The sequence below is a fragment of the Clarias gariepinus genome, chromosome 3 (genome assembly GCF_024256425.1).
Source record: "Clarias gariepinus isolate MV-2021 ecotype Netherlands chromosome 3, CGAR_prim_01v2, whole genome shotgun sequence".
NCBI classification, from domain to species: domain Eukaryota; kingdom Metazoa; phylum Chordata; class Actinopteri; order Siluriformes; family Clariidae; genus Clarias; species Clarias gariepinus.
In genome coordinates, this window is record NC_071102.1 from 47,392,717 (window position 1) to 47,417,500 (window position 24,784).

The 24,784-nt window shown below is 42.0% G+C and overlaps 2 protein-coding genes across 2 annotated transcripts in view; both read left to right on the top strand.

Moving 5' to 3' along the window:
- The first annotated feature begins 361 nt into the window (after positions 1 to 361).
- On the top strand, positions 362 to 8,594 carry LOC128519300 (amine sulfotransferase-like). The gene is made up of 6 exons (XM_053492983.1): positions 362 to 549; positions 4,807 to 5,009; positions 5,201 to 5,327; positions 6,667 to 6,761; positions 7,524 to 7,704; positions 8,213 to 8,594. Exons 1-6 carry the CDS (start codon positions 384 to 386, stop codon positions 8,338 to 8,340), a joined length of 900 nt encoding a protein of 299 aa, XP_053348958.1. The 5' UTR covers positions 362 to 383; the 3' UTR covers positions 8,341 to 8,594.
- A 10,232-nt stretch (positions 8,595 to 18,826) lies between these two features.
- Positions 18,827 to 24,784, top strand: part of man2b1 (mannosidase, alpha, class 2B, member 1) — a 12,796-nt gene continuing 6,838 nt past the window's right edge. Inside the window, exons 1-10 of the mRNA XM_053492964.1 lie at positions 18,827 to 18,957; positions 20,927 to 21,029; positions 21,479 to 21,652; positions 21,738 to 21,931; positions 22,129 to 22,261; positions 22,423 to 22,568; positions 22,852 to 23,051; positions 23,642 to 23,762; positions 24,004 to 24,082; positions 24,169 to 24,278. Of these exons, the coding sequence (XP_053348939.1) occupies positions 18,853 to 18,957; positions 20,927 to 21,029; positions 21,479 to 21,652; positions 21,738 to 21,931; positions 22,129 to 22,261; positions 22,423 to 22,568; positions 22,852 to 23,051; positions 23,642 to 23,762; positions 24,004 to 24,082; positions 24,169 to 24,278 (1,365 nt within the window). The 5' untranslated portion in view covers positions 18,827 to 18,852. The remainder of the gene's footprint in view (positions 18,958 to 20,926; positions 21,030 to 21,478; positions 21,653 to 21,737; positions 21,932 to 22,128; positions 22,262 to 22,422; positions 22,569 to 22,851; positions 23,052 to 23,641; positions 23,763 to 24,003; positions 24,083 to 24,168; positions 24,279 to 24,784) is intronic.

Genomic DNA, 24,784 nt, shown 5'->3' on the forward strand with positions numbered 1-24,784 from the left:
AGTATTACTGTATATCTCCTGGTGCAGCTGTCAAACCCACACCACATAACAGGATGAGAATGTGTCTCCAAACGTTTGACTGCTCACTGTAAAGTGAATAGTTTACCCTTTACATGTTATAAAGAACTCTTCACAAATCCTGAACATACAGAGTAATCTGGCTGAAGATTGAGGAGCAATTTCATCTGACAACATGATACATGACCTGAGTCACACCTTTTCGTGCGAAAGAATAGTTTGCTTATGGGTTTTAAAATCCTTTTAAATGATTGTCTGTGACGCCGCCCACTTTCCACACCCACACCCATAGCTTTTCCTTAGAAGTACTTGTATAAGACATGTGAGTGTGAGTGTGGATAACTGTATTTGTGACTGATCACACCATGGCTGAGCAGGAGATCCAGAAGATTGGAGACAAACTCCTGTCCATCAGGGGCTTCGTCTTTCCTGAAAGCAACAAGGAGATTCTCACGCCGCAGTACATGGACAGTCTGAAGACGTTCCAGATCAGAGACGATGATGTGTATGTCATTACTTTTCCTAAATCAGGTGAGAGACACTGAAACCTTTATCTCTCTGTCTCTGTCTTTTACACACACACACACACAAAGAAAATTATGATTTTTATTTCTATATAATGGGATATGACGATAAAGACAGTGAGGAATGTATATTGAGGTAAAAGGCTTTAAGAAGCTTTAATGAGGTAAAAGGGGTGAAGTGACATGATCATGACCTCTGTCCTGGTCACTATGTGCTTTATGATCACTGAATGAACTTGAGTTCATGAACTGAAATAACCTCCATATACACTTGCTAACCTTTAAACCCTAGGAAACTCTAGACTCAACTTTATCTTTATTGTGTGTGTGTGTGTGTGTGTGTGTGTGTGTGAGTAAGAGAGAAAGCGAGAGAGAGAGAGAGAGAGAGAGAGAGAGAGAGAGAGAGAGACTGTTTTAAATGAGAACTTTTGTTTCTATTTAGTAAATAAAGAACTAAAAGCCTGTTCGGTTAATTCTCATATTTCAGTATACACGTACGCTTGAAAAGAATCTGTGAAATGTTTGTAAATCTGGAAGGACATGTTGTTCAGTTTAGCTGAAGTGAATTTTGTTTTCTTGTTAACTGTAAGTCATAAAGTAAAAAAAAAAAAAATTGAAATATATCAGTCTGTGTGTAATAAATCCATATAATATATGAATTTTACTTTTTTAATTGAATGACTTAAATAAATCAACTTTTGATTTCAAAATTAATTGAGACGCTTCTGTATGTCAAATAATTATTTCTCATCTGTTTTATTAGATGAGAGGGCATGATGTAAGATCTTTTAGCACGGTCCACTTTCTCAGACTGGTTCTATATAAGTGACGTTCCCTTTACCTCTGGGAAAAAAAGCTGTATTTTGTTTGTTTATATTTAGAATTTTTATAACAGTACAAGAAGGTAACAGTTTGGTCTGTGTAGTTAGTGCCCTTGTAGAGGATAAATAAATGAGTAACACCTTCCAACCACCTCTCATAGTCTATTGTTAGTTTTAATGATTTGGCAGAAACTAATTATCACTACATAAGTACCCCAACACCATTGATCATAAGTTTCAGCTGAGACTAATTTTATACATGTAGCAGAAAATGTAGATGCAGATTCCAAATGTATATTGCTATTGTAGCGTTTTACCGCCGGAAGGATCTTGGAGAACAAGTGAGCTTGCTTGCTGCCCGATGAAAATGGCTGGGTGTATTTTATTACTTCTCACAGACACATATACAGCATGGGAAGCACATTTACTCGATAACCACCAATTCAGCCTAAGCATGAACCGGAGCACATTTAACAGGTCACACCCACTTCACACACAAACATGGCCGAAGCCACCACCCCAAACACCCTTCCCCAACAGGGTGAACACACAGCAACCCCTCTCGCAAGGCATGATGTTGCCAGCCGATGCCCCGTCTAGGCCACACTGCCCCCACCCGAGCTGTGATCGTCCCTGTGTCAGAGCGAACTAACCTGGAGTGACCAGAAGATGTAGCTTAGCGGTTAGCCCTTTGTAACGTGGATGGTAAACCCAAACGTGGAAGCAAGCGAGTATCAGGATAACCACGTGAATTAGTCTAAGAACTCTCACAAAAGGGGAGCGAGGGAAAAACACAAATTTACCCCGCAACCTATAAACACACACTCAAATCAGAAAGTAAACCCCAGAAAGTGAGTACTCACGAATTGGTAGACGAACAGCCTGAACCGACATGGGCAAACTCAATGACTAAGTGATGTTCCATGGTTTGTTTACCTCTTTTATACTTCCTGGTTCACGACCGGATTACTTCCGGGTCCTAGTGCCGGTCGCGATTTGAGTGTGCATGGCAGTACCCCCTTGTCCAGGACCAACTCCCGGCGGTCCTTGGGTGAAGGATACTCGACGACGGGGTCCAAGACTGTTCTGTTTTATATATATGCTCATGCTGGCAGCAGACAGCATGAGACCCAACAAATTACTGTAGGTAGACACTTAGAGACAACACACCCCAGTCACGTTAATAAGCCACTCAACTTCTTTGAAAGAAAGCTCTAGATAAGTGATGAAGTAAGCCTGTTATAACAATCGCACGTGTATTTTATCTGTTTTGAACTTGGTGTTATTTGATCTTATTGGTTTAGAAATTGATATTTCAATAAATAGTAAACTTGGCCGATTTCGTTATCATTTTGTTGACAAGTGGGGCGTAAAAAATTCGCCCACCCTCTTAAGTGGGAAATGACAGAAAATGTTTGAGAACCACGTTATGAACCGCATTATAAGCAGAGGTGTCAAGTAACGAAGTCCTGTACATTGTCAGTACATTGTACTTGTCATTTAAAAAACAAACGCTAAAAAACATCCGGATAAATCGCGCCATCCGGATGGAGTGAATTTGATTGTGGTTGGAGGAGAAGTATAAACATACCATTCCGACACCCTATTGGTTGGTACGCGATCCATCGCACCTGCACATGACGTCACGTCACACACTCCAGCAAGGACGTTTGAATAAAATAGCATTTTTGATTGATAAGGTTGTGATAAGTAGACGAAGATGGTCGTGATAGAGACTGAAGATTCGAGCAAAATGTCACAACCAAGCACCAGCGAGGAAGGGAACAGGAATGATTATATATACAGGTCCTTCTCAAAACATTTGTATATTGTGATAAAGTTCATTATTTTTTGTAATGTACTGATAAACATTAGATGTTCATATATTTTAGATTCATTACACACAACTGAAGTAGTTCAAGCCTTTTAATTGTTTTAATATTGATGATTTTGGCATACAGCTCATGAAAACCCAAAATTCCTATCTCAAAAAATTAGCATATTTCATCCGACCAATAAAAAAACAGTGTTTTTAATACATCTCAACTTTCTCTTCACAATATCCCACAGATTCTCTATGGGGTTCAGGTCAGGAGAGTTGGCAGGCCAATTGAGCACAGTAATACCATGGTCAGTAAACCATTTACCAGTGGTTTTGACACTGTGAGCAGGTGCCAGGTCGTGCTGAAAAATGAAATCTTCTTCTCCATAAAGCTTTTCAGCAGATGGAAGCATGAAGTGCTCCAAAATCTCCTGATAGTTAGCTGCATTGACCCTGCCCTTGATAAAACACAGTGGACCAACACCAGCAGCTGACATGGCACCCCAGACCATCACTGACTGTGGGTACCTGACACTGGACTTCAGGCATTTTGGCATTTACCTCTCCCCAGTCTTCCTCCAGACTCTGGCACCTTGATTTCCGAATGACATGCAAAATTTGCTTTCATCCGAAAAAAGTACTTTGGACCACTGAGCACCAGTCCAGTGCTGCTTCTCTGTAGCCCAGGTCAGGCGCTTCTGCCTCTGTTTCTGGTTCAAAAGTGGCTTGACCTGGGGAATGCGGCACCTGTAGCCCATTTCCTGCACACGCCTGTACACGGTGGCTCTGGATGTTTCTACTTCAGTCCACTGCTTCCGCAGGTCCCCCAAGGTCTGGAATCGGTCCTTCTCCACAACCTTCCTCAGGGTCCGGTCACCTCTTCTCGTTGTGCAGCGTTTTCTGCCACAATTTTTCCTTCCCACAGACTTCCCACTGAGGTGCCTTGATACAGCACTCTGGGAACAGCCTATTCCTTTTGAAATTTCTTTCTGTGTCTTACCCTTGCCCTCAAAAAAAAAAAAAAAAAAAAAAAAACCCTTTTTAAACCCTAGTATCTATACTTCTACCCAAGTAATGAATGTGAATACTTTTGACACCACTGGTTATAAGTAGGTTACACTGGCACAGCGCTTCTAGTGTTGAAAGCTTAATTCTGTTATTACTCGGGTAAAAGTCAGGAAACATATCCAAGTACATGAAAGCAGATTAAAAGAAGACTGAACAAGTATTGTTAGTGACAAAGGCCCTCAGTTCACTCCCACATTTGGTCAAGGTTTATGGAAAAGTTGGGGGTCACCACAAACCTCACATCAGGGTTTCATATCTAATCCAAAACCCAGGTGCACGTTGGCTGTTGCTGAGGGCCTTCTGCTCCCAGACTAAGAGTAACCGGGTTGAGTTACAGATGTCACTGTGTCACACCAACAGTCAAGTAACACAGCCAGCCCCTTGCTTTCTTGGAACACCAGTCATACAGATGTGTGCAGTTCCGGTGAAGTGAGTATGGTGGTGGAGAGCATTGGATATGGCACACTGATGACTAGGACCTGCAGCTAGAACCAACAAGTAATTTTTAGATACCACCCAGGAGAATTTATGATCTAACCTCATGTTCTCTCAGGTACGGTTTGGACTCAGCGCATTGTGACGCTGCTGTATGAGGATGATTTTCCAGAGGCTGTGGATCAGACTTCATACGACCGTATGCCATGGCTGGAGATGTCCGAGAAGGGGCAGGACTATACCACTCGCCGATCCCCACGCCTATTCTGCTCTCACCTCCCGGAGCGCCTCGTTCCTCATGGCTTACAGGGGAAAGGAAAGGTGGGACACACTCTAGCAAACTTTAATTATTTTCAATAATACATATGTCCAGTCCCCAGTGCTAATACTAGTTAGCAATATTAGCTGGAGTCCATTGTTGTGCCATCACCAACATAAGAGTCCATTCCCATGATGCTGTACAGCAATAAACATTAGTTTTTATTCCTATCAAAGTTTTTGTTTTATTCCAGATCATCTATGTGATGAGAAACCCCAAAGACATCATGGTGTCCTACTTCCACTTCTCTCACTACATGAAGATTTTAGAGAGTTCAGAGACGTATAACGAGGCGATGGAGAAATTCTTCATTGGGCGGAGTCAGTACACTTTACTTCAGTAATTCTCTTTTTCTCTATCTCACACACAAACACAAAGTCTATGTTTAAACTTATAAAATGTATCTATTTTATTGAAACTTTATTTAAATATAAATGCAGTACGTAACTCTGAGAGCAGTAGATCTGACCTGTTTACTGTTTACCTGTTTACTGTTTACCTGTTTACTAACTGTCTCAGAATCTCTCCTAGAAATTGTTGTCAATTCCTTTACGTTAATTTAGGACTGAAAATATTCTTAGCTCAGAGTGTGACAAAAAAGCTGTTTGGGAAACTTCCTACTTTCCTTTCAGCAAGGAATAGGACAGCACCAAGTGTGTGTGTCTCTTTTTACGACACTGAGAGCCGTAAAGTGGCTGCACCATATAGTGGGTGTTGTAGTTTTTACAGGTTTTTGTAGTTTTAAATGGTGGAAAAGAGAAATGCTGAAAGTGAAAAGCTTTATACACACAGACAAAACTTGTGTGTGACAGACAAAAAATGTGTGACTCGCAGCATGACGTCATCCTAATCAGACTGCTCCATTCACAACTGTTTAAAGCCCCTATAATAGAGCTGTGTAGGAACATCATAATCTGATCAACATGGTACCGAAAGAAAATGAAACTGAAGAGAGGATGAGAGTTGGAGAGGGAGTAAAACGTAAAGAAATAATGAAAGTAAAATTCTGGAGGGTGGTGAAACCATCAGTGTTTATTATTTTAATGTGTGTGTCTTGGATGATGTCCACTACTCCGGGGAACCCCGTGATGCTCATGAATGCATCTTGATTTTCGCTGATTTCACACTGCATGGTGGATAAATGTATGAATCTGCTAGTATTATCTGTAGTGCCGTAAGAGCAAAGAGCACTGTTGCCTGTGACAAACCCAAACCAACACTGTTTTAAAGCTGTATCTTCATCGTTACTGAAAACCCGTACAGTATCAGCATACGGAATGTTAGTTAATGGACCAGGTACTGGACATATCGCACACAATGTGTTAGAAAAATCATTTCATCTTTGTCCAAACCTATCTTTTATGAGCACTCAGTGTTACTGAAACGCGTCTCCTCCGAGCAGCTCTGACTAAACATCATTTCCTCGCTGCTCCAAACCAGTTAGGACACCTCCAGAGCTCTTCTACATTTTGGTAGAGGTAGGAGTGATTTGCTATTTGATTAATTTTGAGAAATTACTCGTACGCCTACTCCTAAAAGATAGATCATCATTCTGAGAAGTTTTGCCATCACCATGTAGGAGCAAGTTTCCGACCCTGAGACGCTCAGTAAACACAGGCCCTGGCTTCAGTCAGATTTAATGGTGTTTTGTGTGTGCAGTGGTCGGTGGCTGCTGGTTTGATCACATTAAAGGCTGGTACACGAACAAGGACAAATACAACATCCTGTTCCTCAGATACGAGGAGATGATCAGGGTGAGATGACCACACAGATATTTATTATTTACATTGTGTTCATTTATTTCAGTTCACATAACTGTAACATATTGTGGTAAAGAAATCAGTCTGTATTCATCAGCACTTCCACTGTGGGTGATTCTGGATTCCACGTATTATCAATATTATTATTAGTAGTAGTAGTAGTAGGAGGAGGAGGAGGAGGAGGAGGAGAAGTAAGTAGTATGCCGAGGGCACCCCTGCTAATATTTTTATTATTGCACTTTTATAGCAAATTACTTTTTGATTGTTTTTATTAAATGCGGGTCACTGGTGAAGGGATCAGGGCTTCTCACTTGAACGGCTTGCTGTTACCTTTCTAAAGAATCTGACCGGTGGTTTACCCAAAAAACCTTTTGTTTGAGACCTGACATAAAGCAGATTTTCTCAGAAAACATGAATTTCTTACTTTTCTTTCAATTTCCGTCCCAAAATCCATGAAAAACTGCCATCCTGAACATAATGTTTGGACTAAACACATCAAACTTGACATCCTGCAAACCAATCTTTCAATCAAACTAAAGCTCCAGTCCCAGCGGTTCCTGAGGTGTCAGAAGCAGAGCTGTGCAGAAAACAATACATCCACTCACACAATCCCTTTCACTCTTTTAACAGGAACAACAACAACAGAGCAACACTGCGTCTCTTAATCTCTCCAGGAATTATCTCTAGTTATATTATTATTATTATTATTATTAATAGTAGTAGTAATAGTATTATCTCTGTGTGGTGGTGTTCCAGGACCTAAGAGGTGCCGTGGTGAAGATCTGTGAGTTTTTGGGGAAGAATGTGTCGGATGAGGTCATCGACAGAGTGGTGGAGAAAACGAGCTTCAACAACATGAAGAAAGACCCGAAAGCAAACTACGCATCACTACCTGATGATGTTGTAGATTCTGGGAAAGATGGTTTTCTCCGCAAAGGTACGCAGGAGTTAGCGAGGGCTCATCTGAGATTCAGCTTTCTGTTTTATTATTATTATTATTATTATCTAAATTCATAGCTCACACACTTCAATTCGGTTCTATTCAATTTATTTATATAGGACTTTTAACTGCTTGTTGCAAAGCAGCTTTACAAAGCCAAAAATATATGGGAATAAGTTAGAAAAATCAGATCAGAATGATCAGATCGTCCCTGATGAACGAGCCGAGGGTGACGGTGCTGAGGGAAAAACTTCCTGAGATGGTAATAGGATGAAACCTTGAGAGGAACCAGACTCAACAGGGAACTCATCCTCATCTGGGTGATAACGGATAGCAGGGATTGATCTGCACTCATACTGTGTGTTAGGAGGCTGGTTCATATTACTCTAATGACCTGCACTACTTTAACACAAAGGTGTGTGTGTGTGTGTGTCTGTGTGTGTGTGTGTGTGTGTGTGTGTGTGTGTCTGTGTGTGTGTGTGTGTCTGTGTGTGTGTCTGTGCAGGTACAGTGGGAGACTGGAAGAACTCTCTGAAGGTGGCACAGAATGAACACTTTGACCGTGTTTATCAAGAACGAATGAAAGACCTGCCACTGGACTTTGTTTGGGACATCACTGATCTACACACATAACACACACACACACACACACACACACACACACACACACACACACACACACACACACACAGTAACCTTAAATCATGCAGGTACTCCCACTGGAAATGAAATAAATATAAAAGATCAGAATTTGAAGAAATTAGAATTTTTACATGAATGATGTGAATTTATCTTTATGTTTAGATCCACAGAACAAAATGTATTTAAATGTATATTTATGAAATTATTGTGATTTTCTCAAACACAGAAAACAAACACAATCATCATCTTGGGACTCTTTCCCACAAGTTATGATTAAATAAAATGATTTGCATTAACAGTAATTGTGTCTTTACTTTTCCTTATCAGCATCCATTATTGTTTATGCTGAATGTACACAATAGCCATAAGTATGTGCACCCCTGTCTATCACACCCATAATAGCTTTTTTTCCAACTGTTACACACACTCTAAAGCACACGGCTGTGCAGAACGTCTCAGAGTGCTGTAGTGTTACAGTTCCTCTTCACTGGACTAAGGTGGACTAACCAAACCACTCCACTGTGAGATCCATTAAGACATGGTGACTAAACTCATCCCCATCAAACCATCAGAGGCTCCTCGACATCCCAACGTCAGCGTCTGAGCTCAGCGACACTCCTGTAGAGCTCACGTGTGAACGAGCACCAAACCTCCCTGATTGTACTGATATTACTGCAATGCAAAGCAAGATACAAAGTCTTACTGCAGATTTAGTTAAACTGGATAACAAATGCAAAGATTTGGACGTCACATCACGGCGTAATAATATTCTCATATCGCTGCGTTGCTTAAAGACACGCTCAGCCTGGAGAAGGAGCCGACCTTGGACAGATCTCACCGCACTTGTGGCCAGATTTCACTACCACAGTGAATGCCTTGATGTTTTACGGCGTGCCAGAGAGTTAAAGCAGATTAAGTGCAAGGAATTGAGTATTTCTGATATTCCTGACCACACAGCAAAAATTGCAAAAGCTCGTGCTTCTGTGAATGAGGTGCGGTGACACCTCCGCGGCATTGAGGGCGCGCGCTACGGCCTGTTTCACCCAGCGCGGATGAGGAGAACCTCAATGGTGTGGGGAAAGATTTTCTTTCGGCCGATGAATCAAAAGACTACATTTAAACCATCCAAAGTGCATGAACTATACACTCGTAGTGTTTTAAATATATTTAATATTAGTTCTGTTTTATTGTTGAATAGGGGTTTCTTTTCTTTCTCCTTTTAAAAATAAAATGTGGGATCTGTTTACATTATCTGATGCTACCTCTGGCTATGCAAGTTTCTTATTTCGCAAAGGTAGTGTTTTTGTCTTGACATATTGCATTACAGCTCCTATCGTCTTGGGAACCAAATATTCAACTAAAGATGTGTCATTATACACGTTTGGTGAGTGTACGAGGGGTGATCCTAGGAGTATTCACCTCTAGGGGTTTCTCTTTTTTCTGTTGTTTTTCTCTCATCGATTTTTTCTTTTTCTTCATTTAAGATGGTAATCATTTATTTATACATTATTATGAGCTGGGGATAAGGCCTTTTGTTTTTCTTTGGTTTTTTTACATCGGGCTCAGTCTCCGAGTCGTGGCCACAGTTCCTGTGAGAGCAACTTTTCTTTTAGTTAGTTTATTTTGCTGTCTTATAGGGTTTGTTAGGATAGAGACTCTAGATTTTAGTATCATCTGTGTGTGTTTGTTTCTGTGTGTGTGTGTGTGTGTGTGTGCACGCACATGTGCACACACTTGATAAAAGACCCATGAAGATTCCGTAATCCTGTGTCCCAATGATGCATTTTTTTCTCAGATGCATCATTCATATTCTAGAATAGATTTTTTTTTTTATTGACAGTCAGCTTAATCTTGTTTCTTTAGATTATTTAAGTATTGTACTTTCTGACCATGCTCCCTTATCACTGGGTATCAACACATAAACAGCCCACATCGTCTTGCGGTTTAATCATTTCTAACACTATTGATGACTTCTTGTTGTTTAACCATCTTGAGTCCACTTAATATTTGTTATAATGGGAAACTCTCCAAGCTTATCTTGGAGGGCGATTATCTCATACTCTGCTTTTCTAAATTGCAGTCGCAGGACTAAGCTCAACGCACTTACATTAGCTATTAGCGAACTCGACCATATCCATGCATCTAATCCTTCTCCGGAGTTGTACAAGCAACGCATTGACTTACAATCAGAATCTGATCATCTTTCAACAAAGGAAACAGAACGTATGTTGTTACAGACTCGGTGAACGTATTATGAATATGGTGATAAATCAAGAAGATTGTTAGCACATCAGCTAAAAATGACAAATCAAAAATGACCTGAACATTATCACTACTGAACTCATAGAGATCAAGGCAGTTTTTTAAATCATAAAAGCAAGGAGCAAAAAGTATTTTAACTATTTTGGATAATTTCAATTCTTTTTCAGGGTATATAAGAGTAAATACTACCTGGTCAATAATAATGCTTTGCAACTTTAGCATCTAAACCTGCTTTTTAAACTCAATTGTTCAGGCTTTAAATCTCTTGGTATTACAGTGACTTGTTCTCTATCTGAACTTTCTCATGCCAACTTCTCCTAAGATTTTTATTATTTGTAAGAAGATGGAATATTTAAAAGTTTTGCTGGTCTGTCTTCGGAGTAGAAGCTGTAGCTCATTTCTTTCCACGAGGTGTGATTTCATGAATATATAATTTTATTTTGTCATTTGGTGATTTTAAAATCAGTAAAACCAAATTCGCTTGGGCGGAACTACTGTACATGCTGACCTTAAAGACATTCTTATTCTGAGACATTCTTATTCTCAGTGTTCATCACTCAACTGCAAACACCTGGTGCCCCTCTCACACGGCTTTTACGCCTGGTGCCCCTCTCACACGGCTCTCTGGTGCCCCTCTCACACGGCTCTTACGCCTGGTGCCCCTCTCACACGGCTCTTACGCCTGGTGCCCCTCTCACACGGCTCTTATACCTGGTGCCCCTCTCACACGGCTCTTATACCTGGTGCCCCTCTCACACGGCTCTCTGGTGCCCCTCTCACACAGCTCTTACGCCTGGTGCCCCTCTCACACATTGCAAGGTTTATACAGAGGTGTGCGCGGGTAAAGTTTGGTGTCAAACATGAGGTCAGATTTATTTTCAACTTTTTCATCCCCTTACGAAGAGTGAACATATTACAGATAAGTATTTTATACTATCTTATAATATATTCACTCAAAACGCGTGTCATATTGTTGAGTTTTGATTGTTTTGCAGCACACCGCTTTTAGCCGGCATTAGCATCGCTAGCCCATTAGCCCGGCTATCACAAGTTTGTTTACGCTTCTTCACACCTGTTATCTCCATTTCTATACACCATGTCAGTTGTGTCTCTGCCTCTGTGTGCAGGTGAGGATACATTGGAACTGCACTTGGTGGATTTGGAGCTGGAGGCCATGGAGAAGCTGATCCGCGACCTACAGGTGAAGCTGGCCCGGCTACAGCAGCGGAAAGCCATGCTGGAATCGCCGCGGACCGACGCTCACCTGTCCCAGATAATTTCTCGGTGTGAGAATTCTCCTACAACCTGAACCCCGCATGTTTCTCTGCCCAGGTCTAATGCACAGAGGACGCAGCCCGCCCAGCTTTCCTTCACCCCGGCGCCGGGATACCACGAGGCCTGGATACTGCAGCTGTGGAAGACGCGCACCAAGCCCCGGGCGAGGACCTCTCCTCCTCCGCCACCACCAATCTGCGAAATCTCGACCCGAAACCGCTTCACTCCTCTCCGCAAGACGGCACACGACGCGCTGGTCATCGGAGACTCCATCGTCTGGCATGTGTGTGCTACCACGGCTAAAGGTAAGGCGTAAACTCGCTGTTTACCTGGTGCACGTGTTCTTGATGTTGCTGCACAGGTGCCTGCGGCCCTGAGGAAGAACATTCAAGCTGTGGTTCTTTATGCTGGCACGAACGACACCAGGCTGAGGCAGACGGAGATCCTAAAGAAGGACTTCAGGAGCCTGGTTCAGAAGGTCCGCAGCACATCACCCACAACAAAGATCATTGTATCTGGAGAGGTTCAGTAGATTATTTGCCTTTAATGTATGGTTACAATCTTGGTGTCAACAACAGAGATTACCCTTTGTTGATAACTGGAATGTTTGCTGGGAGCGTCCTAGGCTCTACCACACTGATGGCCTGCACCCTACCAGAGCTGGAGCTCTTAGACAACAGTGGTCCTTTCAGACAACATCTCCAGGACATTACAAACCATCTGACTGGCGGTAAGTCATACCGTACATTCCAATCACATTAGCCATGTCACAACTCACCATACTAATAGACAGAAATTGTGTCTGTTCCCCAAATAGTGAGAAAAAAATAATAAATTTGTTAAATTTGCCCGAAACAATCTGGTAACCATTAAACCAGGAAAAGGTCAAATAAGTAATCAAAATCTACCTCTAAAGTTTGGACTTCTCAACATTAGATCCCTTGCGCCTAAAGCACTTATTGTTAATGAAATGATCTCGGATTATTGCCTTGACGCACTCTGCCTCACCGAAACCTGGCTTAAACCAAATAAATATATTGGTCTGAATGAGTCTACTCCGTCAGGATATTTTTATAAGCACGAGCCCCGTCTAATTGGTCGCGGTGGTGGTGTCGCCACTATCTACAATGATGTACTCACGGTTACTCAGAAAATAAGGCCCAGGTTTAACTCATTTGAAGTGCTCATCATTAATGTTGCACTTAATGAAATACATAATAAACCCGCGCTATATTTTACTCTGGCCACCGTGTACAGACCCCCAGGGCCATATGCCGATTTTCTTAAAGAATTTGGACATCTGCTATCAGACCTATTGGTTAACTCTGACAAAGTGTTGATAGTAGGAGACTTTAACATTCATGTAGATGATGCTAACGACACTTTAGCCCTCACATTTATGGACTTACTAAATTCCTTTGGGGTTAAACAAAATATAAATAGATCAACTCACCGCTGTAATCATACGCTAGATTTAATTATATCTCATGGTATAGATGTCTCTAATATAGAGATTTTACCTCAAAGTAATGATATAACAGATCATCACCTCCTGATATATACTCTACCCGTAGAACAGATTAGCTGTGTCTCCCCACGTTATCGATTTGTTAGAAATATTAATCCGACTACTAAAGACAGATTCACAAGTAATCTGCCGGATCTGTCCCAAATTCTTATTAGACCCTGTAAGGTTTTATAAAGTAGTAAGACAATGTAATCTAATGAGAAGATTCCTGTGCTCTGAGAACAGACCCCTCACTGTGTTTCCTCATGTCTTCTGTGGTAACACCTTCTATATCCTGTATCCAGACGAGGAGACATCCAAATGGCTCCTGTCTGCTAGAATCCTTTTGTTAAATCAGGAGAATGCAAATGTATCTCCTCTCACCTGTCTGTCTCCGGGTCCCTCTATGACTGACATGTTAATGATGGTTCTTTTGATGTTCGGGACGTAGCACCGTTTAAATGTGCTCTCTTTGCTGAGAATAAACAGAGATCTTCAGACATCATGCCTGCGTGTGTGTGTGTGTTTGTCTCTTCCGGTCGATCGGGCCCGGACCGGTAAGTGTATCAAGGTGCAGCGGACACAACAAGCTAAAACTCTTCTTCTCTTAGCTTAAAACTTAGCTCGGACACACTACATCTTCATTTAAAACCTAACAGACCCCTAAATGCAGACGATCTAGATGAAGTGACTAACAGCATGGGTACTATTTTTACCAGAACATTAGACACTGTTGCTCCCATCAGATAAAAAAAAGTCAGAGATAAAACACTTGCACCTTGGTACAAGAGTCATACTCACACCCTAAAGAGAGCAACCCGTAACCTCGAGCGAAAATGTAGGAAAACTAAATTAGAGGTTTTTCGAATTGCGTTTAAAAACAGTATGTGCAGCTATAGAAAGGCTCTAAAAACTGCGAGGACCAAGCATCTTAGCCAACTGATAGCAAGAAACCAAAACAATCCCAAGTTCTTATTTAGTACAGTGGCTCGCCTAAGATGCCTGCAGAGAGTACTCCACAACATTTTAGTAGTGAAGACTTTATGGACTTCTTTAATGAAAAAATTGATGGCATAAGGAAGAAAATAACGGAGGTTCAACCTCTAATAGTTTAGATCACACCGTAACTTTAGATGGCCTTTCTGTTCCATTAAATGCAACAGTGAAAGACCTTGGTGTGATTATTGATTCCAGCTATTCATTTGAAGCACATGTAGATAATATTACCAGGATAGCATTCTTTCACCTCAGAAATATTGCCAGGATAAGAAATTTATTGTCGCTAAACGATGCAGAAAAACTAGTTCATGCTTTTATCACCTCTAGGTTGGACTATTGTAATGTCTTACTGTCTGGTTGTTCAGCTAGATGCATAAATAAGCTTCAGCTAGTCCAGAATGCAGCAGCGAGAGTCCTTACTAGAACCAGAAGATATGAGCACATAACCCCTATCTTATCTTCACTGCATTGGCTCCCTTTAAAATTTTGCATTAATTTTAAAATACTACTCTTGACATATAAAGCATTAAATGGTCTCGCGCCGCAGTACCTGAGCGAACTGCTAGTGTCCTACGATCCGCCACGCCTACTTCGATCAAAGGATGCAGGTTGCTTGTCAGTACTGCATATTATTAAAACTACAGCAGGGGGCAGAGCTTTTTCTTACAAAGCCCCAAAATTATGGAATAGTCTTCCAAATAGTGTTCGGGACTCAGACACAGTCTCAGTGTTTAAGTCCAGGCTAAAAAACCTATTTATTTAGCCGAGCATTTTTATAAATAGATTAGCCTTAGGTAAAGGAGCAGATCTGGACCTGTCTGACCCATCCTGGTGCCCCGCTTCTGGCTGAAGATCTTGTCACATGGATGCCCCGTGTGTCTCTCTGGGATGCGTCTGGTGTCTGGGAATGATTCTCTCTACCTAGAAAATGGTTCTGGCCTCGACTGGTGTTGGCAACTGTTTCTCTGGGGACTTGACAGTTCAATAGTTCATGACTGGAACTTCTTACAAGTCTACCTGGGTCTTCAATAACTACCTGGACTCCATATTAACATCAATTAACATCAGCTATTATAGCTGAACTGCCTCCCACCCTACACACTGTATAAATGCAGATCATTTACTGCTTTCTGTTTCACCCATGAGGATGGGTTCCCTGTTGAGTCTGGTTCCTCTCAAGGTTTCTTCCTATTACCATCTCAGGGAGTTTTTCCTTGCCACTGTCGCCCTCGGCTTGCTCACCAGGAACTAACTGACCATTTTGATTCATACACATTCACATTTCATACAAACTTAAATAATTCTTTTGACTGTGTAAAGCTGCTTTGCAGCAATGAAAATTGCTAAAAGCGCTATACAAATAAAATGTCATTGAATTGAATTGAATTAATAGTATCTCACGATCTAGTTCAGCCTAGAGCTTCACATTTAGATTTTAAGTGCTTTACAAGTGTAGGACAGGAAGAGCTGTATAAACTTATCACCTCAGCTAAATCAACAACGTGCCTGTTAGACCCAATACCAACCAGATTTAAAAAAAAGAAGTGATGCTTACGGTTGGAGAGCCACTTCTAAACATTATTAATTCTTCATTATATCTAGGTCTCGTCCCTAAACCATTGAAGCTGGCAGTTATTAAGCTGCTTCTTAAAAAATCTAATTTGAACGCGAATGAAATAACAAATTATAGGCCGATTTCAAACCTTCCGTTCATATCAAAAATATTAGAAAAAGTAGTATCAGCTCAAATATGCACATTCTTGCAGGAAAATAACATCCTAGAAGAATTTCAGTCAGGTTTCAGGCCCCATTATAGTACAGAAACTGCACTAGTTAAGATTGCAAACGACTTGTTTTTAGCTTCGGACCAAGGCTGCATCTCAATACTAGTCTTACTTGATCTTAGTGCTGCATTCGACACCATAGATCATAATATTCTCATAGATCACCTACAAAATCATATAGGTATTCAGGGACAGGCATTAAAATTAAAATACAGGCATTAAAATACTTATGGTACTTACTGTTTTAAGACTTTTTTTTTTTTTTTTAAGATTATTATTATTATTATTATTTATTACCTTTATTCTTCATTACCTTTCTTAGTTAACAACTGTGAGCACCTGTAACCGAGCAAAAGCAATTTCCCTCTGGGATTAATAAAGTTATTTGAATCTTGAATCTTGAATCTTGAATAAAATGGTTTAGATCATACCTGTCTGATCGATACCATTTTGTAGATCTAAATGGAGAACCGTCTGGTTTAATGCCAGTGAAATATGGGGTCCCACAAGGGTCAGTTTTAGGACCTCTGCTGTTCTCAATATACATGCTTCCCTTGGGTAACATCATTGGAAGACATGGGATTAGTTTTCATTGTTATGGTGATGATACCCAATTATACATCTCAACAAAACCAGACGAAATACCTAAGTGGTCTAGATTAACCGAGTGTGTCTAGGACATTAAAGATTGAATGACCAATAACTTTCTTTTACTAAATTCAGATAAGACAGAGATATTACTCATCGGCCCAAAAACCAGCACACAACAGCTTTCACAATTCAGCCTGCGTTTAGAAGGATGTACTGTTACTACTAGCTCAACAGTAAAAGACCTGGGCGTAAAATTAGACAGTAACTTGTCTTTTGTAAATCATATTTCCAATATCACAAAAACAGCCTTTTTCCATCTTAGAAATATCGCCAAACTTAGGAGCATCTTATCCGTATCTGATGCAGAAAAGCTAATTCATGCATTCATGACCTCCAGACTGGACTATTGTAATGCATTACTAGGTGGTTGTCCTGCATCCTCAATAAACAAGCTTCAGTTAGTCCAAAATGCAGCCGCCAGGTTTCTCACTAGATCCAGAAAATATGATCATATAACCCCAATATTATCATCCCTGCACTGGCTACCTGTTCAGTTTAGAATTAATTACAAAATAGTATTACTTACATACAAGGCTTTAAATGGTTTAGCTCCCACATACCTAACCAGTCTTCTGATACCCTATAATCCAACCACGCTCCTTAAGATCACAAAACTCTTGTAGTTCTCAAGAAAGAGTTCTTGTAATTCCCAGAATTTCAAAATCTACAAAAGGGGGTAGGGCTTTTTCATATTTAGCTCCAAAGCTTTGGAATAGCCTTCCAGACAGTGTTCGGGGCTCAGACACAGTTTCCTAGTTTAAAAGTAAGACTCAAGACGCATCTTTTTAATCTGGCATACGTGTAACTCATCCCATAACTTCATACTCCAGTACATCTATTCTGAATGGCAACTACGCTAATTCTCTCCATCAGTTCTGTACTTTTCTACCCATCCCGAGGCATCTGGAGATTGTAACAGCTTCAGTAGATAAAGGCCAACCCTGCGAGGATCCTGAGGCATCCAGAGAAGGACCAGCTCCAGCTGAATTCTGCCTTATTATGGTTGGAGCTACACATCCTGCTCCTGTGCTCCCAGTGATCCAGACCCCATCTGCCCTCTGCACCTACTGACTCCCTGTGCTGAACTGGACTTCATGTTCATTTAAAGAATTTCTGTTATATTGTACTTTCAGCTGCATAACACACTTGATGTTATTTCTATCCGTTATCACCCAGATGAGGATGGGTTCCCTGTTGAGTCTGGTTCCTCTCAAGGTTTCTTCCTATTACCATCTCAGGGAGTTTTTCCTTGCCACTGTCGCCGTCACCCTTGGCTTGCTCATCAGAGACATTTCATTCATTCATCTCATTATTATCTAGGCACAATTTTCTCACACATACACAATTAATTATGATTATTATTATTTTATTATTATTATTATTATTATTATTATTATTTCTTTTTTCTTTTAATTATTTTTTTTAATGAATTTCTTTCATTTTTGTGAAGCTGCTTTAAGACAATGACCGTTGTTAAAAGCGCTATATAAATTAAATTGAATTAAATTAAATTTACCCTGTAAAGACAGTGAGTAGAGTTATTCAACATACTGTTTATGTAAAAGTTTATGTATATGTTATGTTTATGTAAAAGTTTTTTTGTTTGTTATTTTTAATAAACAGAGCATATTTTAAGACTCCTCCACCACACTGCCAGTCCTTCCTTCAGAGCTGGATGTGACAAATTATTAAAGTTATTATATACATTTTATAAATAAAACCATAAATTATCAAAATAAATCATACAAATATAATAATATATTAGATGCAGCTTGTACACATTAATGTGTTAATAATAAACATTCTGTATATTAGAGTTCATCAGCATGTTATTCGGTTTCGGTCTTATATAAAGAACACAATGTTTCACTTTCAGGATTAATCCGCCTTTATCCGCTACACTCACTGCATCGCCACGCCCCCATATTTGCATATTTGTCAGGTGATGCGCCACATCACTTCCGCTCCCGGTCACGCGCTGCGCTGCTATAAGCCGGCGGTCATGTGACTGTGTTGTTGTATGCGATGGCGGCGCGCGAGCTGCTTCTCTTGTGTGTGCTCGTGCTGCAGTGCGTGGGGGTGTGTGGTCGCCCCCCCCGCGTCAGGGACCCCCCGGGGTGCGGATACCAGGTACACACACACACACACACACACATGGAAACATATACATATATATATATATACACACACACACACACACACACATAGAAACATATACATATATATATATACACACACACACACACACACACACATAGAAACATATACATATATATATATACACACACACACACACACACACACATAGAAACATATACATATATATATACACACACACACACACATACATACACCCGTACTGTGTGTGTGTGTGTGTGTGTGTGTGTGTGTGTGTGTGTGTGTGTGTGTGTGAGAGAGTTCGGAAATGTTTGTAAAGTAATGTAGAGATGTTAAAGTTTGCTAAATAATGTTTATAAATAGTTAGTTATGGTTTATAATAAATAATCATTTAGGGAACATTGTGAGTGTGTTTGTTCTCCTGCGTCTCCCCAGAGCTCCTACAGGTGGAGGTGAGATCTCAGAGCAGAGCAGATGTTCCAAAATGTGCACATATAAAGTTTAGACAGAAGGGGGTTTAAACACAAAGGAATAAGAAACAAGTAAATACAGCAGTTACACTTTATTACACTTTAAACATATTGCATTGGGTTATATTGTAATGTACAGGGTGAAGTGGTGTTAATGCACAAAAATCTGAGTTACTGTTAGAGTAATGAGAGAGTGTGTGTTACGGAGACGGGTTCACTGGGAGCCGCTCTGATTGTACAGTCTAATAGCAGCAGGGGGACGAGACCTTCACACACTGAGGGTGTAACAGTCTGACACTCAGGGAGCTGCTCAGAGATCAGACTTAAGGGCGGAGTTAGAGGCAGAGTGAGGGGCACAGGGCGAGGCAGAGTTTCAGGTCGAGGCGGAGTTCAGGATGCTGGTTGAGGCGGAGTTACTGTAGAGGCGCAGGTCGAGGCGGAGTTACTGTAGAGGCGCAGGTCGAGGCGGAGTTACTGTAGAGGCGCAGGTCGAGGCGGAGTTACTGTAGAGGCGCAGGTCGAGGCGGAGTTACTGTAGAGGCACAGGTCGAGGCGGAGTTACTGTAGAGGCACAGGTCGAGGCGGAGTTTCATGTTGAGGCGGAGTTAGAAGCGCAGGTCGAGGCGGAGTTGAAGGCGCAAGTAAACCCTACAGGTTGACTTGGAGGTAAAAGTAAAGGTGCAGGTGAAGTTGGATAAAGAAGTTAAAGGTCTGTACCTGGCTAGAGGTGTCTGGTTAAGGCTTTGGACTACGGTTCAGAGGGTCCCAGGTTCAAATCCCACGGTCACCAAGTTGTCCCTGTTGGGCCCCTGAGCGAGGCCCCTAACTGCTCAGATCTATAATCAGACACAGAATGAAAGTTGAAAACGAAAGTTGCTCTTGATAAGGGTGTCGGCCAAATTCTTAAATGTGAATGAAGCCTTATTTATTTTACATTCTTATTATTACAGAGAATAAAATAATAAAAGTGATAAAGTTATAAACTGTACTAAAGTCTCTGCTCTCACAGTTGTGTTGCTCAGTTTCTCACATCATCAGCAGAGACATTATTGTGGTCAGAGCTGCTGAAAAAGAGAACGGGAAGTGGCTGATTTCACCCACGGCACAACACACTAACAACACACTAAATAACAAACACCACACTAAATAACAAACACCACACTAAATAACAAACACCACACTAAATAACAAACAACACACTAAATACACACTAAATACACACTAAATACCAAACACCACACTAAATAACAAACAACACACTAAATAACAAACAACACACTAAATACACACTAAATACACACTAAATACCAAACACCACACTAAATAACAAACAACACACTAAATAACAACAGTGTGTGTCTAAATAAACACAAGTGGAAATGCAGAGTGCTGTTATAGAGCAATAATGAGCTTCAAGGACACACACACACACAAAGTGCTTGTTATTAACTGACATTGGTGTAATATATATATATGTGTGTGTGTGTGTGTGTGTGTGTGTGTGTGTGTAGTCATGTCCAGCGACGAAGCCATCCATGCTAAACGTGCACTTGGTTCCTCACACACATGATGATGTGGGCTGGCTGAAGACTGTGGATCAGTACTACTATGGAGGTCAGACACACACACACACACACACACACATAGTTAGTAGTGCTCATATTAGGAGTGTCAATGTTGTGTGTGTGTGTGTGTGTGTGTGTGTGTGTGTGTGTGTGTGTGTGTGAGTTGCTCTGGATAAGAACGTCTGCCAAATGTCTAAATGTAAACTGATCAGCTGATTATCTCATGAGACGTTGTGATTTGGTCCCATGATGTGCTTTAGTGAACTTTTGTGTGTGTGTGTGTGTGTGTGTGTGTGTGCAGTATACACACTCTGCGCTGTAATAATGTTCTGCATCTCATCAGCTCATAAACGCCACATGATGATCGTCAGGCCCGACCGCAGGGTTGGGACACATCCTGAACTCCAACACCTCGGCCTTTAGTCTCTCACTGTATAACCATCGTCACGTGTGTGTGTGTGTGTGTGTGTGTGTGTGTGTGTGTGTGTGTGTGTGTAGGCTGGAATGATATCCAGCACGCAGGGGTTCAGTACATCCTGGACTCGGTGGTGTCAGAGCTGCAGAAGGATCCAGCACGCAGGTTCATCTACGTGGAGACGGCGTTCTTCTACCGCTGGTGGAGACGACAGGACGAGAGGACCAGGAGCGTCGTCACACAGCTGGTGGAGCAGGGTCAGAGTTCATCTGTCTGCTCACCTCACCTCACACTCTCACACACACTCTCTCACCCCCCCTCCCTCTCTGACGCCCCCTGCAGGTCGGTTGGAGTTTGTGAATGGCGGTTGGTGTATGAGTGATGAAGCCAGCACACACTACAGCGCGGTGATCGATCAGATGACTCTCGGCCTGCGCTTTTTAAACCAGACGTTTGGAGAGTGTGGGCGCCCCCGTGTGGCCTGGCACATCGACCCGTTCGGCCACGCCCGAGAACACGCCTCCATGTTCGCCCAGGTAACACACACCTGCCCCGCCATCTCTCACACACTCTACAGGTACTACAGTGCATGATGAATGTTACTGAAACACACACACACACACACACACACCTGCTCCGGATAACACACTGACGTCCCGTGTATCCACACACCTGCTTTTATATTTAAGTGTGTGTGTGTGTGTGTGTGTGTGTGTGTGTGTGTGTGTTACAGATGGGCTATGATGGTCTCTTCTTCGGCCGTCTGGATTATCAGGATAAAACTCGCAGGATGAAGATGAAGGAGATGGAGATGGTGTGGAGAGCGAGTGAGAGCCTACAACCCCCAACAGCTGACCTTTTTACTGGTACACACACACACACACACACACACACACACACACACACACACTTAGATGCTGTGATGGTTTTATGTGGATGAACACAGAAGGATCCCTTCAAATTTTGGAGCTTTGTATAAGTGTGTGTGTGTGTGTGTGTGTGTGTGTGTGTGTGTGTGTGTGTGTAGGTGTTCTCCCGAATGGGTATAACCCTCCTCAGGGCTTCTGTTGGGATCAGTCTTGCTCTGATGCACCAGTGCAGGACGACCCAGACCTGGAGGACTACAACGTGGATGACCTGGTGGACACTTTCATCAAAATCTCATACACACAGGTGAGGACATGGGGGAGGACACATGGGGGAGGACACATGGGGGAGGACACATGGGGGAGGACACATGGGGGAGGACACATGGGGGAGGACACATGGGGGAGGACACATGGGGGAGGACACATGGGGGAGGACACATGGGGGAGGACACATGGGGGAGGACACATGGGGAGAATAAATAAATGAGAGATGAGAGCTTACAATATGGGTGTGTGTGTGTGTGTGTGTGTGTGTGTGTGTGTGTGTGTGTGTGTGTGTGTGTGTGTGTGTGACTTATCCACTCCAGGCTGAGACATACAAGACGAATCACATCATCATGACGATGGGTTCTGATTTCCAGTACGAGAACGCCGTCCCCTGGTACAAGAACATGGACAAGCTGATCCACCACGTGAACGCCAAGCAGGCGACGGGGAGCAAGGTCAACGTCCTCTACTCCACCCCGTCCTGTTACCTCCAGGAACTCAACCTCGCTAACGCCACCTGGTCAGCACACACACACACACACACACACACACACACACACACTACGTCACCATGTTACCTAAACACAGAGGTGTGTAGTATTTAAATCAACAGTTTAACTCAGTCTTATGCAGAATTGGGAGACTTACCTTTCCTTCTAGACATGAGGAAGTACACTGCTGTTTAAAACCACAACCAGAGCTGGTTATGTCCTCTCTGTGTCCTCTCTGTGTCCTCTCTGTGTCCTCTCTGTGTCCTCTCTGTGTCCTCTCTGTGTCCTCTCTGTGTCCTCTCTGTCCAATCTGTACTCTGTGTCCTCTCTGTGTCCTCTCTGTGTCCTCTCTGTGTCCTCTCTGTGTCCTCTCTGTCCTCTCTGTCCTCTCTGTACTCTGTGTCCTCTCTGTCCTCTCTGTACTCTGTGTCCTCTCTGTACTCTGTGTCCTCTCTGTACTCTGTGTCCACTCTGTGTCCACTCTGTGTCCACTCTGTGTACTCTGTGTACTCTGTGTCCACTCTGTGTCCACTCTGTGTCCTCTCTGTACTCTGTGTCCTCTCTGTACTCTGCCCACCACTGACTGTATGAACCCTTCATCACTCTGTCCATCACTCAGGCCATTAAAGACGGACGATTTTTTCCCATACGCTGATGACGCTCATGATTTCTGGACGGGATACTTCACCAGCCGGCCGGCGCTCAAACGCTATGAGAGACTCAGTAACAGCTTCCTGCAGGTCAATATACACACACACACACACACACACACACACACACACACACAGGAACAACATACACTCACACTTACATATGAATTAGTTGATCTACTTGCAGGTAGTCTGAGACAGGACTCTTGCATATATTATGGGATGGAACGACTTGTCAGTTGTCATGGTAACCAGGACATCTCCAGGACTGGTGTCTATAGGTTACACTTTAACACATCAGTTAGTTAATATTCATGTCTCTGTGTCTCAGACGTGTAATCAGTTGGAGGTGCTCGGGGGTCCGAGGTCCACCCACGGCCCGTTTGGGGAGGGGAACAGCGACACGCTCAGTAAGCTCGTCTTTAATGTCAGAGAAAAGAAATCTGGATTTCTATTGGCTGCTCTGTACTGACTGACTTGCTGTCTGTCCGATCAGAGCGTGCGATGGCTGTAGCGCAGCACCACGATGCGGTCTCGGGCACTGAAAAGCAGCATGTGGCTAATGACTACGCCAAGCGGCTCGCCATCGGCTCTGCACACTGCCAGGTAACGCTACTACTGATTATAATTATGTGAATATGAACAATATAGCAATAAGTGGAAGAAGAAAGAAAAGAAAAATCATTTTTAAAAGAAAAATTATTAGAGATAAGAAACTTGCTCCCTGGTATAACCACTGGAAGACCACTGCAGAAATCTCCACAACAACATCATGCAATAGTGAGGACTTCATGAACTATTTTAATAATAAAACTGTAAATATTAGACATAAAATTGAGGTTTTGAAACCGAACAATGTAATTGATGCAGATGTTAATCTAGCCATGTCAGACCAGAACCTAGAATACTTTACTCCCCTTGAAGAGAATGAACTAATTTCACTCATCTCTTCTTCAAATTCATCAACCTGTATATTAGATCCTGTACCGACACATTTTCTTAAACAGATAGTACCAGCAATAATAGAACCCCTGTTGAGAATAATTAATTCTTCACTCAGCATTGGTTATGTTCCAAAATCTTTTAAATTAGCGGTTATTAAACCGATTATT